This window comes from Scylla paramamosain, chromosome 17, assembly GCF_035594125.1.
Source record: "Scylla paramamosain isolate STU-SP2022 chromosome 17, ASM3559412v1, whole genome shotgun sequence".
NCBI classification, from domain to species: Eukaryota; Metazoa; Arthropoda; class Malacostraca; order Decapoda; family Portunidae; genus Scylla; species Scylla paramamosain.
Window position 1 is genome coordinate 4,593,198 of NC_087167.1, and position 19,549 is coordinate 4,612,746.

The 19,549-nt window shown below is 39.4% G+C and overlaps 1 protein-coding gene across 1 annotated transcript; it reads right to left on the bottom strand.

The window, feature by feature from the left end:
• Positions 1 to 1,509: 1,509 nt before the first annotated feature.
• Positions 1,510 to 17,994, bottom strand: LOC135108345 (sodium-coupled monocarboxylate transporter 1-like). Its single transcript, XM_064019228.1, has 12 exons — positions 17,932 to 17,994; positions 17,388 to 17,688; positions 12,747 to 12,880; positions 12,237 to 12,425; positions 11,509 to 11,663; positions 9,155 to 9,295; positions 8,297 to 8,515; positions 6,931 to 7,049; positions 5,419 to 5,573; positions 3,931 to 4,145; positions 2,893 to 2,996; positions 1,510 to 2,744 (listed from the first exon to the last, which is right to left on the bottom strand). The coding sequence occupies exons 2-12, from the start codon at positions 17,668 to 17,670 to the stop codon at positions 2,584 to 2,586; spliced, it is 1,875 nt and encodes a 624-aa protein (XP_063875298.1). The 5' UTR covers positions 17,671 to 17,688; positions 17,932 to 17,994; the 3' UTR covers positions 1,510 to 2,583.
• Positions 17,995 to 19,549: the final 1,555 nt, after the last annotated feature.

Here is a 19,549-nt window from a genome sequence, read left to right on the forward strand (position 1 = left end):
AAGGTATTGAAGGCGAGAGAGGGAGGAAAAAGGAGAATGCCATGAAGCGAATGAAAGGTAAGTGGCACAAGGATCTCGCGCGGGCACAGAATCGAATGAAAAGGTGGAGGAAGTGATTCGCAGAGAGAGTGAAAGAGACAGAGGAAGATTATGGAATTACGTAAAAACGAGAAGAATGAAAACGTGAGAGGGACATAGCTAGATAGATAGACAGATAGATAGATAGATGGGTAGGTAGGTAGATAAATATATATGGATAAATACTCGTAGATAGATAGATATTTAGATTAGAAAATTAAAACATAGACAGGTAGATAGGTAGGTAAAAAGGGAGAGATTTATGTATTTATGGGTTTTGTAGGGAAACCGTAAAGAGAGAGAGAGAGAGAGAGAGAGAGAGAGAGAGAGAGAGAGAGAGAGAGAGAGAGAGAGAGAGAGAGAGAGAGAGAGAGAGAGAGAGAGAGAGAGAGACTCACGTATTAGAAAAACAGCCTGAAAAAAGTTTTCTTAAATCTATAATAGGAAGCTGCTTGCCGCCTGGTGCCTTGAATGGGTTGATGCCTTCAAGTACGTCACAGTTAGTTCCTCAGAAAACTAATAATACAGTAAGACATCTTTTACTCCTGCCTCTGCTTGGCCCATCCACTAATATGCTGATGACTCTACTTAATCATTCGCTAGACATCCAGCCCAACAGGAATTAAAAACACTTCACACAGCGAAGCCACTTCTGATCTTTCTGTACAGTAGTATGAGAATGGAGCAAGGCAAACCTTGTGTTGTTGAATGCATCAAGAATTCAGTTCCTTCATTTATCCACTCGACGCAACCTTCTATACAACTATTTCCTCCTCTTCAACGACACTCAACTTTCCAACTTTTCTACATTGAAGATAATTGGGCTATTCTTTACTAAAAATCTCAATTGGAAGTTTCACATATTTTGCTAAAGGTTTCAATGGAGTTACTTGATCGGCATTGTCTCCACCTTTTTTTTTCCCCCTCCTCAGAGATGCAGAAATCTGTACATGGACCTTAACCGTCTTTACATATGTTAAGGAGCTCAGCTCACACAAGCTTGGTAAACAGTTTCACCTCATCATCTCTTCTCCTTTAATTGACTGTCATCAACTTCACACTCCACCATAGCGCAATGAACGAGGCTTTGTACTTATTTTCACTAATATTTTGTTCATCTCGCTGATGCAAAACTAAACTAATAAGCCTTCATTATTTTATCCCTCTCTTTAGTAAATACTGAAATTTTGTGTATGAACTGCATCAAATGAATATGACAACACCACCAGGACTAGATTAGCCTCCACTTTGGAATGCAGCAAATTAGCGACGAATTTTCTCAGTTCTGCCCCCTTGGCCGATTTCCTCCAGGCATAGGAGGAGGTTGAATCATCAAATGAAACCCCAGAATAGGAAATTAACTTTTCCAGATATTTTTAACGCAAATGTTACGTTTTTTTTTTTTTTTTTTTAATGAATGAAATATGGCAATTACAAAATAGGTTTTTGTTTAGATAGGAGCATATACAGGCTTTGAACACAACCTCAGTTTCCATTCCTGGAATGGGACAGATAAATTGTGATTGTAATTTACACAAACTGTAGAAGAGTAACTGCCAAGGGTAGGATATACCCATTAAGGAATATTATATGCAAGAGAGAATCTCGACAAGTGTATGAACAGTTGGCAGGAAGCAGTTGTGTTATTCATGAAATATGAAATCAGACTTAACATGAATGTCACTACGATTACACTTAGGGAAGAGCTCCGACATAATAGTGAGCATAATAATTTGAATATGAACAATTGTATTTCATAAATTTTTATAAGAACATATTCTTTATAATCGATAATTCGCCAGTCAAATAAAGATATTCTCGTACTATGTATACTCAAAATACGAAGTGAATCTACAATTAAAGACGCAGTTCAAATGTTCTTGGAGCACAGGCCCGAAAGTCAAGTCTTCTGTATTCGGTATTTAGATGGTCGCCTCATTCTATTTATGGGTGGTCGACCTCTGCTCGTGGTGATGTGGGCATGATTTTTTAAGTGAAGCCTTTACAGATACTGCTGTCTGTTCCCGACATCCCCAGTGCAGTCACCGTCGAAGACAGGGTCGATGCGAAAGATATTGATATTTTTTGGCCATCGACGATACCTTAAAAAAAAAAAAAATGGCCAGCTTCCGGTGAGACTTGAATTTGGGTCGCCGAGATCGCCAGATCTGATTACTGTTCATATTATTTAGTATATTACGCATAATTTTCTAACTCTATTTGCGTTCAGTCTTGGCAACGAGTTAACCCATTGCCAGGTAAACAAAGAGTCGTTGACTACGGAGATATGTAATTTTTAGCTTTGTCCTCTCTTGCATTTCGTTAACAAGAAAAGAGGGATTCTTGAGTTACTTGAAAGACGTAGAAATTTGCATCTTCTGTCAGGCCGAAAGTAGCAGTACAAATCCTTGTCAACTTGGCCTGGTTCTGTAGTGATTTGAAGCAGGTTCTCGACGAGTTGTTGCTGAGTGTTAGCTATTGAGGGGAGTAAAGTTGAGACTTATACTAGGGAATCATTTTCATTTCCACGTTGTGGTCCTGCCTCTCATTGATCTCTCCATTACGGAAGGATCTTGTTTTGTGATACCTGAGCCACACATGCTTATATAGTCGCTCGCAGGTCGGGTTGAGCACCCCACCCTCCACGTTCTTTGGGTGGTTGGGGCCTGAAACAATGATGCGAGGATAAAGGTTTTGCGTCAGTCATGGAATCATTTATGTTTGTGATGTTATACAGGAGTGATAGTAGAATATGTACAATTAGATGACTTGGTCAGGGAGAAGCTCGATTTTTGTATAATGGGCGCTGCTTACCTGTCAGCAGAGACACGATTCCGGCGACCACCATGGTGAAAGTCACGCCAATGAGGCCGTTGTAGCAATAGGACGTGTCGTAAATGTCTTTAACTTTCGCTTCCCTGGAGAAAAAATAATATAACTTAAATAATATAAAGACGTACTTGCTTTTATTTATTTATTTATTTATTTATTTATTTTGTATAGGAGGAGCACCGGCCAAGGGCAACCAAAATTGCGACAAAAAAAAAAAAAAACGGCCCACTAAGGCGCCGGTCCCCGAACTGAGTCGAAAGCGTAAATAAAAAATATAGGATAATTGTCTTGAAACCTTCCTCTTGAAAGAGTTCAAATCATAGGAAAGTGGAAATACTGAAGCAGGCAGGGAGTTCTAGAGTTTACCAGAGAAAGGGATGAATGACTGAGAATACTGGTTAATTATCGCATTAGAGAGGTGGACAGAATATGGGTGAGAGAAAGAAAGTCTTGTGCAGTGAGGAGGTGAGTCATGCAGTTAGCAAGATCAGAAGAGCAGCTGGAATGAAAATAGCGGTAGATGATAGCAAGAGATGCAAAATTACGGTGATGATAAAGAGGCTGAAGACAGTCAGTTAGAGGAGAGGAGCTGATGAGACAAAAAAACTTTTGATTCCAACCTGTCTAAAAGAACCGTATGTGAAATATACTCCATACATAGACGGATAAGACCCCTGTGCAGAGTTAGCAACTGGGGGTGTGAGAAAAACTGGCGGAGACGGCTCATTGCGCTTAACTTTATAGATGCAGTTTAAACAAGAGATGAAATTTGATTCGTTTGGGATATTTGGGTCTTACATACCATTAACGCTTAAAATATTACGTGGATATGAAAAGTGCGAAGAAAATTTCAAAAGAGAGATTTCAAGACACTTATCCTGTATTTCTAACTAACGCTTTTTTGACTCTGTTCGGGGACTAGCACCTTAGTGGGCCTTTTTTTGTTGCAATTTTTGTTGCCCTTGGCCGGTGCCTCTCCTACAAAAAAAAAATGTACATATAATGCCATTCATTACATACTCTTCGATGCCGAGCGTTGTGGTGGCTGTGGTGGAGTAGAGGGATAAGGAGTCCGTGGTGCTATGGACGAGGTCTTCCAAGGTGGCGTTGAAGGAACCCTCACAAGTGGCCGTGGAAAGAGGCAACATTTGTGGGTGTCCACCGCCTCTTAAGAACTTGCCCATCACAATCCACACATTGTAGGAGAAGGACACCAGCAAGCCAGAAAGTGCGCCCTGTTTTGTAAAAGGTGAGGTATTCGTGGCTTGTATCTTAACATGTGAGTATGGATTTAACTATCTAAATATTTTGTACAATGATAAGCCTTATTCAGGTGACGAATAATAATATGTTGCGAAGTGAACCATGTACAGGGAGACAGGTGCATGGGATACACTGTAATACATGGACATTTTACACCAGAAAGCCACATAGCACATTGTGTCCCACAAATGAGACACAATGTGTTATGGGAAACATTATGATTAAGCAACACACATTGTTAAGTAAGCCTGAATAAGATAGAATGTTGAGATCTCACTGTTTTGAGAGAGTTATAAGGTTCATTGTGATGAGTTATACACACATAAAAAAAAAAAAATCGTTATCTTTACGGCATGATATAATATGACACGGCACGCGATGATTTCTGATTAGTTAACTGATCAAGCTAAAATTTCGTTGTTAATAAGCGTAATGCAGGTTATAAAGAAAAAGCACGTCAAATTTGCAACACTACTGCGCATGCATGAAATACAGTATAATTTTTTTTTGTAGCGACCGTCAGTTTTCTGCAATTTTCACCAACTTCCTTTTGTCTCAACGAAAACGGATGCATAAGACTGAACACAGAATAAAATTTCCTATCCAACGGTATATAGCACAAAGTTTTGTGTTAGAGTGATTTGAATATTAGGCAAGTGCTCGATGTGTGCAGTGCATGAAGTACCCGCCAACTTTTCAACTAATGGACTGATAAAGTAGATGATAAGATTGATACAAGTTGTAACAAAAAAAAAAAAAGGCACGTCAAATTTGCAACACTTATGCATGCGCAAAATACATAATAAAACTTGTTTTAAACCGACCGTCAGTTTTCTGTAATTTTCACCTACTTTTTTTGTCTCAACAAGAGCGGACACACACCACTGAACGCAGAATGAAATTTTCCTACCCGGCGGTATATAGCACAACCACTGGGCTCTCCCAGAGTTTTGAGCTAGAGTGATTTTGAATATTAAGCAAGTGTGCGATGAACGAGGTGCTTGAAATTACCCCCCCCTCTCTCTCTCTCTCTCTCTCTCTCTCTCTCTCTCTCTCTCTCTCTCTCTCTCTCTCTCTCTCTCTCTCTCTCTCTCTCTCTCTCTCTCTCAATAAAATACCCTTCTACTGATACATTACTGACAGCTTCGCTCGTCAATCGCGATCCGAGGCTTTTACCAGTATAATTTCTTTTGGTAATTAACCTGTTAGATAGTATACTAATAGTGAAATTCCCGAGAAACCAACCTTAGTTTCAACCCAAGGAAACAGGATGCCAGCCAGGAACACGCCGGAGAGGGGCGCCGAGATGGCACTGGTTATGCTCAGCACAACGTGAAATAGGTTTCCCAGCTTGCCCATGACCAACCCTAGACCGACTGCCACCACGCCGGTGAAGGAGGCTGCGGAACAAGCAACAGTAAGGTTACTGCTGCCTTGCAGATATGTGATTGAATTTTGTGTCACACTTCGTCGAGTCATCTTCTCCTTGCCTTGAAAATACTGCTTTAGGAGTTAGGATCAGATTACAGCAAGGAAAGTAGAGTACTTAATTATTTAGAGAGAGAGAGAGAGAAAGAGAGAGAGAGAAAATGGTATCCTGGTGTCTGTAATGTAATCTTCAAATATTTAGTTTGCAGAAGGTCACATAACAATGGACGTGGCGTGTTCTGTGCACCGTGAAAGTTTTTAGAACATTTGGTGTGCTTAAGAAATCTTGTTCAGTGTTTTAGTTCCAGAACTTTCACAATAATCATTCTGACTAAAGTTGCTTATGGTAATATTGTACAGTAGGTGTGCGTCCTCTGAGTCCGATCCAGTGAGGGGAAGGACACAGACACACTGAAGAAAAATAGGCCCTTGCATCACGGAAAAATACAAAAACAGGATGTGACCGATAGGAAGTGCGTGGTTACCCTCGGGCATAGCGACACCAGTCGAATATGCCCCACTGGTAGTCGGAAACCGGAGTTGCCAAGTTGGGTTTTAACGAAACATACATAACGCTTCCTTACGTGCTGCGCTACAGCACATTACATTCTCCTATACCTCCCTCCCCCATTCACGCTCATAGCACGCCGTGTCTTGAATGGCCCTTCTGTTCATAATGAGTGCTGAATGGTGAGGCGTGTCTGGCTGAGCTGACTCTGTTCCTTCTGGAGGACTCCTCGAACGAGATTGATGTCTAACGAGGGAAGAGGTGGTTCCTTCACCTAACACATCTTCTGGTCAAGCTGATGAGGTAGTCACGGAATTTACCCGTGCCCATAATGATGCTGACCTTTTTTTTTTTTCTTTTGCTTTGTGGTCGTTTTGCAGTGGGAGAGACTGGCTGCGAACTTGGCAGCAGCACGTTACATTCTCCCACAGATACAATGTATTTCAAGTTTCGTCATATTTCTGTATATTTTGTATATTGTGTAGTGCATATTCACATTTAGGGAATCCTTTTATTGTTCGTTATTGAATTGTCTACCTGAAACTTATTAACAAATCTTCGTCTGTAATTATCTTTAAACAAAAGATGGTTAAGATTCGTTACTCTGACACTACAGTAACACGCAGACTAAGCAATCTATTAATCTTATCTTGGACATGTTTTTTTTTTAGGTAACTAACAACTTTTCTTGCATATCAGTAACTAAATTAAGTATACTTACCGGATTTTCTTTTTAAAGAAAAATTTATCGAGAATATGCTTAAACAATCGAGTAATGCAATTCAGTTTGTTTGGAAAACAGACCAAGTATGGATACTTACACAGGATCTTGACCACGCGGGTGGCTGAGGAGTCACTGAGGTTCGAGAAGTAAGGAAAAGGTTTGAGGAAGTCCTCCCATATCATGCAGGCCGCAGAGTTTCCCGTGGAGGAAAGTGTGCTGAGGGAGAGAGGGAGAGGAATCATTTAAAGAGAAAGAGAAGGCAAAAATACTTCGAAGATTAGAAAGGTTGAGATAAAAAGAGTGTTACTAATACAGATGTAAGAGGGATCTAAGAAATCAGTGTATAGGCAAAGCAGCAGATGGATATGTTGACACAAATATGAGTAAGGCTTGTTATACTTATTTGGTGTCTAAGTAAAGCATATGGAATCGAATATAGAAGAAAAAAAAAATTGTGTTATGAAGAAGTATGCAGACCTCACGGAGGTCACATTCCTTTCCAAAGACTTGCACCTCATGCCACGGGAAGGCACATCGCTCCCAGTATCATGGAAAGACAAGAAGTTCCTCGCAAACAAATGTGAGAAAATGAAAAAAAAGGGAGGAGATAAATTAGAACCCACGATGATTGTGTTGTCATGTGTTAAATGCAAGAATTCCACATTGTTCTTATACTATTTTATTTCTTCGAGAAACTCCACGGAAAGGTGTTGGACTTGTATCTGAAAGGTTGAGTGTTCGAGCCCCGCAACTGATAGTTCCTCTAACCAGAAGAGTGGCTTCCTCTTCACTCTGCCTTATTACATGTATCATACACCTTGACTTGCCTTGGTGTTATATGAACTGCATTTGGAGAAAAAAAAATCTGTTTTTTTCTGTTGTTTGTGTTTTGTAAGATTATTTTAACGAAAACCCAGAAAGAGATGTAACAAAACACATGTATTGAAACTTGTTTTCAAACGACACTGATGACGTGCTAATGCTAATAAGAAAAAAAACTAAAAGAAAAAAAGAAAACTGTATATGAATTTTCTTAGCTTAATGAGTATCTGCAGACAATAAGCCGGGCATCTGCAGGTTTGTTTAAAAATGACACTTGAAAACAGGCGCATAAGTGCAGAGGGCTTTACCGCATTACTTCCTGTCACTATCTTCGGTAATTGTTTTTCCTCGCTCATTAATGATCCGCCGTCCTACTGAGGAATGGTAACATTTCCCGTTCAGGCATCACATGAGCATACTAAACAAATTTATGATTTAAATAGTTCAATAAAGTTTTCTCGCCTTACTTCTCCTGTTAACAGAGACAAACATGAACTGCCCTTGGAAACACTGTCTCTCATCACACCTGTGTATATGTTTACTACATTCTGGGTTGGTACTGATGATTTGGTTGCTTTACCATATACGCACATCACTGGTAAGTCTTCAAGCATGTCAATATATGCTCAAAAATACCTTACCTGAGAACCCCGCCGTACACAGACGCCACGAAGAGACCAGCCATTCCGGGGATGTGTCCTAGCTTATTGGTTACCAGGAAGGGAATGATCTGGTCTGGTTTACTGATCTTCTCTGAGGTGAGGGGGTCGCACGTACTGTAAACGGCGTAGGCGACCAGACCGGAGAAGAAGAAGAGGCTCCAGAGACACCACAACCCAAATAGAAAGAACCAGGACAACCTTCGAAAGGGAGATACTGGGTTTAAATCTCCTCCTCCTCCTCCTCCTCCTCCTCCTCCCTGATGATTGCTATTATCATTATTATTATTATTATTATTATTATTATTATTATTATTATTATTATTATTATTGTTGTTGTTGTTGTTGTTGTTGTTATATTACATTACTCAGGTAAACATGAAGAATGTATTAAGTTGGTGATGCTGACGGATCGTTGCAGAGGTATTGTTTTAGTTTAATAATAACGCTGTGTTGTAACTGTGACAGTGTTGTGTGTTTGTGTCTTTTGTTTTGCAGGTGTGCCTGATATTTTGTCACTCATAATGAGAAAAAATAGGAAAGCGATTGGACCGAAGGGAGTACCAAAGAAGCGTGGAGTAACTTGAAAGTATAAGAGCAACACAGTAATGCTACACGTGAGTGTGCGGATACATTACATAATGTAGTGTGACTTTCTGAATGAGTAACTATTGCGTATATATATATATATATATATATATATATATATATATATATATATATATATATATATATATATATATATATATATATATATATATATATATATATATATATTACTGTACATATGTGTGCACATAAAGCTCGGAATCAGATAGTGTTATGAGATCAAGTACTTACCTCTTTGAAATTTCCAATGTTCTCACGGAAGCAAAACGTTGGAAGGTTGTCTGGTTCAGTCCGATTCCATTTATGATGAGGAAAAATCCCAAGGTAAATGTGGACCAAAAGGTGTGGCGGACATAAGGATCGGTGTCCATGCTGGGTTGAGGGAGAGAAGCAGGTGGATAAAAGCATTGTTTATTCAGTACACATACACCTTTGTGTTTTTTGTTCTCAGATGTAATATGTTAATGCTAAATTTAATAAATTTGTAAATCTAGTTAACAAACCATATTGATGTTGAATGAGAGAATAGTGGATATGTGTTGTTGTTGTTGTCGTTGTTGTTGTTGTTGTTGTTGTTGATGATGATATTGATGATGATTCAGTCGGTGTTATTATTATTGTTGTTATTGTTTATGATGCTGCAGTCGGTGTTGTTGTTGTTGTTGTTGTTGTTGTTGTTGTTGTTGTTGTTGTTGTTGTTGTAGTTGTTACTGCTGCTGCTGCTGCTGCTGCTGCTCTCGATATTATTATTAGTAGTAGTAGTATCATTATTATAATCATTATTTTTATTATTATTATTATTATTATTATTATTATTGTTATACTTGCGAGGTAGGCCACGTAAGTGGTACATAGATAGTGTAAAGGAGGCTTTAAAGGGAAGAGAACCGACACTGAAGAATAACAGAAAAATTGTGCACGACAGAAGCAAATGTAAAGCTGTTGTGAGAGCGTGAGGAATGACGCTGCTCTGTGGCTTCCGAGGGAGGCGGCACACATCGATGACGTGGAGCAATTTGGTGTGGTATGGGGGGAGTACTTTGCTATGAAGGTGGTATGCGGCTGATCCACATAAAAAGAGGGCTTGAGTACTTTCTCTTCTTTACCAGGAGCCAAATGACCAAGAGAGTGGTGTAAATATAATATGAGAATGTGAAAGCTGTGTACCTTGTCTTGACTACCTACCCTTTTGTGAGGAAACAGCCTAGTTATATGTATGTATGTGGTTATCATTATCGTTGTTGTTGTTGTTGTTGTTGTTGTTGTTGTTGTTGTTGTTGTTGTTGTTGTTGTTGTTGTTGTTGTTGTTGTTGTTGTTGTTGTTGTTGTTGTTGTTGTTGTCGTTACTCATTAGTAGTGGTTTAAAAATTATAGTAACCTATGAAAATCTTTTAATTTGATCGAAAAGAGTAGGAGTGATGCTTGGTCCACTCACCATCGAGGGCAATATTGTAAAGAACAGTGGACATTATCTTGTGGATGTGTTGAAATGACTGGTGAAGAAGAGAAGCGGATGGAATGTGTAAGGTGTAAGGCGACAAATGGGACAGATGTACAGTGTGGGGAGAGTGTTACATGCAAGGGTCATGTTTGAGGATCAAGCGAGAGTGGTGTAGCACAATTACTGTGTATGTGACCCATATCATTATTCCTCTATAATCAAAAGTGAAATGTTCATTACTTTATTATTTGCATGAAAACACATGATATACAGATTCTATGTAAAGCCCCGAGTCGATGTTCATATGCTAGAAAAGTGCAGTTAACTCTCACTTGTTGCCCGCGGGCGTCACTCACTCACTAGACGCAGCTTCACAAACACGACAGGCAGGTGACCGAGGTAAATATATCATATTTTCGTGGTAGAAACTGAATGTCATAGTGCCAAGTTGATTGTATATGTATGTTGCCTAGAAGTATTGTAATGTGTTGAGATTGTTTTATATTAGAAATATATATGAAAAATTGAGACGAGAAATTGCTCGTCGTTTCTTACGGTCACGTCGTACTTCATCAATAAATCACTGAGGGAGATTGTCTTCCCTCGATCGTTACAACAGATTACCTTTACCTGGAAGCGACCTGTCGTTGTGGCTGCAAGCACGATAGGGCTGAATTGACCGCATCTGTCAGTACAGTAGGATGCAACCTCGAGAACTTTTACTGGTGTTTCTCATCTGGTCCGTTCAGCTGATCAGATGGGATACGGAAAAAGGGGCTGGTTCTGTTATGGTACAACACTGGTTAACCAGCGCTGTTATCGACACTTGGTACAAACAGATCAGGGTTTGCGTAATGAACCCTCGAGCAAGTATGGTAGAGGATTTGTCTTCTGCCCCTCTCGAGGAACAGGACTTAAGATGGATTTTGCTTTAATCTTGGGACAACTGCGTGTGTGTGTGTGTGTGTGTGTGTGTGTGTGTGTGTGTGTGTGTGTATGCGCGAGCACCCGCTCGTTGTTATTAGTAATTAGTATTATTTGTATCGTTTCTTAGTGTTTATATGAACATTTCACTTCAGAAAAATATTAATATTAATGGATTAGCAAAGTCGTTTATCAGAGTCCCCATTGCCTTGCCACTTACTTGAAAAACTCAAGTCTTCCGCCACGCCCTGCTATCGCCCACACCTCCCCGACGCCTCCCAAGTCAATGCAGCACATCACCACCACCACGAACACGCCCCCGAACATGAGCAACGTCTGGAGCACGTCAGTGTACACCACCGCTTTGACGCCGCCCTGAAGAGTGATAACATCGATGTCAGTTGGCAGCGATAAAATGATGAATCGTAAGATAGTTCAGAAGGAACAGCTCAGGCTTTGTGCAAGACGAAACGCTGTGATAAGAAGAACAAAGGCAAACTTGAAGCAGAATCCGGGAAGGTGAAGCGCATTCATGTTTTTTTACTGGTTCACATAACAGAGAAAACTAACACACTGACTAGTTGCCTTCGATGTTACCTGCTCTTTATGAATAAGACAACTGTAGGTAGATATATTTTATACAGGGACTGCCACGTGTAAACCTGGTCGCTTCTTGCAGCTTCCCTTATTTCTTATGTTCTTTCTTATGTCAGATGAACTCAGGAAAAAAAATTTGTGCTGAAATCTAAAGTTCTTAATGTTCAAATAGGGCATGTCAGTGACCCTTTTCATGGTAACAAAATGATTCATGGTTTAGTCAAATATTTGATCTTGATAAGACTTACAACACTATCTTTCCGAATAACCTAAAACTTCTATTGAAATAAGAGATGAAAGCAATTTCTAGTTCTGTCTTGGCTCCCTGTCGCCAACAAACTAGACACTCACGATGGTGATGTAGAAGGTGACGATGGCGCCCATAATTATCATGGAGGTCAAAGTGGAGAGGTTGGTGACAGTGGAGAGGGCGAGCGAGGGCGCGTACAAGCATAATCCCACGTAAATGGAAAGCGTCAACAGCGTGACCAGGGTGGCCAATTTTCGCAAGACGACGCTCTTGTACCGCAGCTCAATGTACTGTGAAATATGGAAAGAAATTCAACACATACTGCTTTATCTATATAGTAGCGGATTTTAGAATTACTGCATGCATTGTAATGTACGAGTGTGTAACATGAAAAGTATCTTTTGCATTATAATATTATATAGTTTCAAGGGTAAGAATAAACTTGAAATAGTTTAAACTTAAACTGAAGTATGGTTGCTCTATGTGTTTCAAATCTCGCTTTTATTCCTTTATTCCTTGAACTGGTATACTATAGATAATTATTACAACAGTTCAGTGGTGTAAAACCTGCGCTAATTTGAATCAGTATAATTTTTTGGCAGTTTTCTTACCTCATTAAGAGAAACCAGATTGAGGTTGTAGAAAACTGGAATTAGTATCTTGTTAATGATGATTGTAGCCGGTATGGCGCCCAACAGGGAGATGGTGAGCTGCGTGCCGTATAAGTAGATCTCTGTTGGGTTACCTGTGAACGTGGAGGGCTTAGGTGTAGATGAAAGTATGTTGGGTCTCTTTATTTACGTGTCCTTAAAAGCAAGAGTGTGAGTGGCAACGTTAGTGCGGTGCTGTTGTTATATGCAAGATGAAATTAAATCCATGCTACAATACTGTGAATTATAAACGAGTATTACGCAGGATAAAGAAAGGTTATGCATTAGGCAAGCATTGTCTTGACTTAAACCTGAATTTTTTTTTTTTTTTTAGATTGTTTTCGAAGCCATGTTAGGAAAAAATAGCAAGGTGCTACCTTTCTCTTTTTTAGCGTCGCTGTGCAAGGTGTATTACAAGATGACGTTATCCTTGCTTATAGTGTCACGTTAACTTGGAGTATTCATACATTTTTCATGAGCATCGGAACTTCCGATGAAACAATACCTTTATCAAGCCTCAGCGTTATCACGCATCTTTCCACTCCCACTTATGTCAATTGTAGTAACGAATGTACAGCACTGATGCACAACATGATTTAGAAGAAAATAACAAAGGGTAAGCTGCATACAGAACAGTAGGAGTTTCCGAACAAGTACGGTACAACCCGAGAATATACTGTAACTGTACACAAAATTCATTAAATATAGTATTTTGGTTGGGAGGAAGGGTCGATAGCAAGGGTATTGAATACTGAGTGAAGTAAGAAACACCTTGCCTTTGGTAACTGCTAAGAATACTGTTAATGTGTACTGTATCATTGCTAAGAATACTGTTAATGTGTTTTGTATCATTTGGCTCATGGGGATTAACGATAGAGTCGATTATAACGATGAGCCGTGTCCATGATTATACCTCCACCTTATCAAGTTAAGTCACCTTGAGAAAGTCATGCCCGTTCCTATTGTTCCTCTAAATTAACACATGTAAAGGCAGGCGACGGGACTGAGTGAACAAGACTGGAGGAGATATTTGTCATGGAGTAGATTCATAAGTGGTGGTGATGATGATCATCATCATCAAATAATTTTTACTAATTTGATATTAGTCGAAATTCATCTTCGTTTCCACCTGTCTTCTGTCAGGTATCTAGGGTGGTCTTAGATTGGAAATTTTTCAGCCCTATCCTCTACACCTTCTGTGGGCGATATGATGCATGTCTTTTATTTGTTTTATAAAATCAATTTTCCTCGAGGCAGGTGGACACCCCAGTCGCAGAGTTCAAAGAAAACTACCACTGTATTCCTTGTGCATCATAGGAGACCAAGAGGCGTGGACCAGTCTGGGAACAGTTGCTCTAGATTATATTTACTGTTCCCGTAGATTGCCTACCATTAAAGAAGGTCTCGCCCTCGTATGTTGAGTAGTAATGAAATTCGTTAACCCCAAAGCTCTATCATTATTCTACACGAAATTGTAAGCGTCATGCTTCTAATTTGTATTTTATTCAAAAATTGAAACTTTAATATGTTTGCGGTATAGAGGGAGAAGGGAAATAGTCTGTTTCATTTGAAATCATCCATCCAAACATGACGGTCCCAGACTCCTTAATAACAATATTCAGTTGTGCATTACAAATTATTTTCAAGAATATCGTACTACGTTGTTAAAATCTTATTACTATTGAAAAAAAAAAAAAAAAAAAGGCAGCGCTTGCAAAGCTGAAGCGCTCCTTGGTAGAAATTTTAGGTGGTAATGATATCAACTGATTCCACTGCACCCTCCGACATGTGGGGTGTTTCAAATGCAGCGACAAGATACATGATAATGACTCTCTCTTTCTCTCTCTCTCTCTCTCTCTCTCTCTCTCTCTCTCTCTCTCTCTCTCTCTCTCTCTCTCTCTCTCTCTCTCTCTCTCTCTCTCCTTCTTCTTCTTCTTCTACATCAAAACCAATCTCAACCTAATTCTGTCATGAAAACCCCTTGTTGCAAACGTAGATACTCTATTCGTATTATTAAAAAATAATTACGGAACGAAAGTACCAAAGTACCAAAACGAAAGTTCCTATATGTACACAGACCTCCAGCACAGCCACTGCAAACCAACCGCAACATTTACAATCCTATTAGCGAGTTAAGTGTCACACACGATGCCATAATTCTTGCTGACAAATTTACCGATGACGAAGTGGGGCAAACCTCTCACCTCACACCACGTACACGATCTATGTAATAACTTGAAAGAAACTTTACTTACTCAGTTTGCACAAAACCTGACTCGCGGCAACCACTTGCTTGATCTCGTGTTTGCTACGAAAAGCGAATTAGTAGGAAGCCTGAATGTCGCCAAGGAGTTTCAGCAATAGCGACCACCGCGCAATCACCTTCGTTATAGACTTTACTAACGATTCAGACCAAAGCAAAAAGTCCCTGACTACAGAAAAGCAAATTTTTGTAAACTCAGATCAGTGCTCAAACAAACTGACTGGAGTCACTTACATACCACCACAGATATTAATGCATAATGGAAATTTTTCACCGATAAAAAAAAAAAAAAAAAAGAGCAAGAATGCGTGCCCATGAAAAATCACCGTCCCACTCAAAACGTTAAGCCTAAGTGATGGAATAAATAAATTGCTGAATACTTGCGCGCGAAGAGAGATAGCCATGACAGATTAAAGTCCAACAATAATGACGAAGACCGCATAAGATTCATGGAGTTAAAACGTAAAACAAAGAAATTAATCAGATGCAGTAAAAGGTCCACCGAATCAAATGTTTCGAGCCAAAGTAAGATGAACCCGAAGGAGTCTTATAGATTTATCAGGCAGAAGCGGGTGATTACCTCAAGTATTTGAGCAATAATTGACGAAAATGGAGTTTACACCAACGACGAGGAGCAAATGAGTAGCATCCTAAACATTTTCTTTGCTTCATTATTTACAGCAGAAGACCTCACTGATATTCCTACGGTGTCCAAATTAATAATAACGACGTCGTAAATAGTATCACGATAACAGAAAGAGACGTGTTAAAATATATCGATAAACTTAAGTAAACAAGTCACCCGGGGCCTGACACGATCTTACCCCACGTACTAAAGGAAATGAAATCTAAATTAGTTACACCTCCATCTTTCTTGTTCAATAAATCCCTGCAGTCTGGTACAGTGCCTGAAGAGTGGAAGTTCGATAACGGGATTCCGATTTGAAAATAAAAAAGGCAGTAAATCATTACTTTGTAATTACCGGCCAATTAGCTTAACCTCAGTCGTATGCAAAATACTGAAAACAATTATAAGAGATAAACTTGTTAATCACTTAGAGGAAAACAGTTCACTTAAAAACACTCAACACGGCTTCCGTAACACTCTTGTTTGACGAATCTCTTAGACTTTTATGATATTCTGAACCAGTATGACGAAAGTGAAGCTGTAGGCGTAATATATCTTGATTTCCAAAAGGCCTTCGACAAAGTCCACAGAAATGTTTACTAATTAAGCTAGAATCGCATGATATGCAAGGCGGCGTACTGAGATGGGTGTAAAACTGACTGAACAACCGTAAACAGAGTAGTTATAAATGAAAAAGCATCCAAGTGGAAAAACGTAAGCAGCGGTGTGCCATGGCAATCAATCTTAGGACCTGTTCTCTTCCTTGTTTATATAAACGACATAGATGAGGGTGTTACCGGTGTAATATCGAAGTTTGCTGATAACACCAAAATAGCGAATACCGAAGTCACAAATGAACAAGTAAAAGAAATGCAGAACAATCTAGACAAGTTGTCAGAGTGGGGGCAAACATGGCAAATGAGTTTTAATGCAGATAAATGTAAAGTGCTTCACATAGGGTATCGAAACGAAAAAACAAAGTATATTTTGAACGGTACCCAATTTAAATGTATAGACAGGAATTTATTCAAGAGCAACAATATCGAAGAAGCTTAAAACCTAACCAGCAATGTTCAAAAGTCGTAAAGAAAGTAAATAAAATAATTGGCTTAATCGGTAGATCATTTCATTATAAATCTAAAGATACAATTCTCACTTTATATAACTCCCTGGTTCGTTCCCTTTTGGAATATTGCGTTCAAGTATGGTGCCCCTATTACCAGAGAGACACTGATAAATTAGAACGGGTTCAGCGTAGAGCAACAAAAATGATACCAAGCCTAAGAAACAAATCATACGAAGAGCGTCTTAAAGAATTAAAATCATTCCCATTAACTCAAAGAAGACTAAGAAACGACTATTTAAAATCATCAAAGGCATTGATAAAATGAACTGCAGCAAGCATTTCACGATAGACTATTCAAATTACACGTGAGAAAACGATTGTAAAATTGTTGGGAAGTCCTTCAACTCTCTTGAATCAAAAACAACGCTGGGTCTTGTGGCCTGGGCCAGTGGGGTCAGTGTCTTGGGTACGTAACGAACAACGCCAGATATCTGGGTCAGTGGGATCAGTGTTTTGGATAAGGAATGAACAACGCCAGACAGTGGCCTGGAACAGTATCCCTTCACTTTAAATTAAATTAAATTAAAATTAAGTGAAATTAAATCAAGTTAAATTGTGCTTATTCGTGTTGGTATCACTGCTTACCTAGAATGGAGATGGCGGAAATTATACCACCCAAAAGGGAGATGGCGACTGGAACTGGTGGCATATTCTTTCCTCCAAGCAGGAATTCCTGAGTGGTGGCTTTCTTCCTGTTCCTCACAGCGCTGACCACGCCGATGGCTACAGACACCACCAGCATCAGTGAAAACACCACCCAGTCCGCGGGATAAAACTTCTGCTCCGTTGCGTTTCCTGTGGTGGAAGCCTCTTCGCCTCCGTAGCCCTCCGTCGTCGTTTCCGCCTGGCTCATGGCTGTCGTTGCCATTTTCAGTGATATCCTTGCCTGAAGACACCGTCAAGTGAGTGCAAACCCACACTGGTTAGGACATACGTCTTTCTCTTAGGAGCGGGAGCAGTGGAGGTAGTATGTGTCCTTGCACCACTAGACGTGAAACTGAATTATTCTGACATATATATACCATCACTTGATGCTAATACAAGTCCAAGATTCTTACCATGCTCTACTTCTTCTACTCCCTTGCACTACAAATCTATATCACAATAGTAGTGACCGGCCCCCAATCACCTTCACTGTCCAACCGGAGTGAGCCGCATATTTCCTTGCTTTATCAGGTAGAGTTTCTGATGTTCACTAAGTGCTTAATTTCTGCAGTGCAGCGGCAAGGCGGAGTCAAGAGTTGACAGTCTTCTTCACTGCTGCCAGGCGTTTAAAACCTTACATTTCTTTCAAATTGCTTATACCAAACTCAATAAAACGAATGATAGCATAGCGAAGAGAGAAAGAGAGAGAGAGAGAGAGAGAGAGAGAGAGAGAGAGAGAGAGAGAGAGAGAGAGAGAGAGAGAGAGAGAGAGAGATGGGGGCCGGAGAGAGATATCGTAACATGAACACTTATCTAAGAAGGCGGAGGCTACTGCTGTGAATGATGCTATATCATTAGCAGCTTAACAAACTACTATACCACGGTTCCCTTCAAGAATGGTGTGACACCTCAACACGGAAGGGTTTGTTTCTTCCCGGTACAGGATTGTATACATGTCATAAGTATATGGATATGAATAGATTATTATTGTTATTATTATTATTATCATTATTATTACTACTACTACTACTACTACTACTACTACTACTACTACTACTACTACTATAATTATAATGATAATGATTATTATTGTTATTATTATTACGAACAAAGCGAAGTTTACTATGGAGGTTGTTGTTTTATTTTGAGTTTCCCGGCCCGACCGTAACGCTGTTCAAACGCCAATATCGCTGATCGTAACAAAATTATCACCATATGATAGCATAACTGCATTAATTTTATATAATACAGCTTTCATCTCTTCTATTGAGTGAAGTCAATGGGTAACTTGCAAAAAGTAAAAGGGTGTCGAAAATGAGATTTCTCAAAAACTACTCAAGCAATTTTAATGAAACTTTAGAGATGTCATGTTGTTATGATTTTAATGCAATTCCTTATGTTGACTTTGAAGTAGCTCTGCGCATGCGCAGTCAAAATTCTAACTTTTAAATAATTAAGTGATCAAGCTCAAACTTTGTTGTTAATAAGAGTAATACAGGTTACAACTAAAAAGTATGTCAAATTTGCAACACTACTGCACATGCGCAAAATACAGTATAAAAATTTATGTAAAGGGGCAGTCAGTTTTCTGCAGTTTTCACCAACATCCTCTTGCCTTAACAAGAGCGGATACACAACACTGAATGCAGAATGAAATTTTCTATTCATCGGCATATAGCACAACCATCGGGCTCTCGCAAAGTTTTGAGCTGGAGTGATTTGAATATTAGGCAAATGCGCGATGTGTGTGGTGCTTCCATTGTTGCATTACTCACAGCTTCGCTTCGTCAGTCGCTTTCCAGGCGTTTCATTGATTAATATAATAATAATAGGCGGGAAGGGACGGGAAAGGGGGTAGTGAAAGTGGTCTGTGTTCTTGTACCACTGAACATAAAGCTAATATCGGTCCATTATTCCGCCCCTGCTCTACTTCCTCTGCTCTCTTGCATGACGTAACAAAATCACCGTAACGAAATCACGGTGAAAATGAGTGGGTTATTTATATATAAGTATTTACGTATATCTAACCATCGGTCCATCCATGCATATATTTATGTATTTATCTATCTATATACTTATTTGCCCATGTATCTATCTAGTTA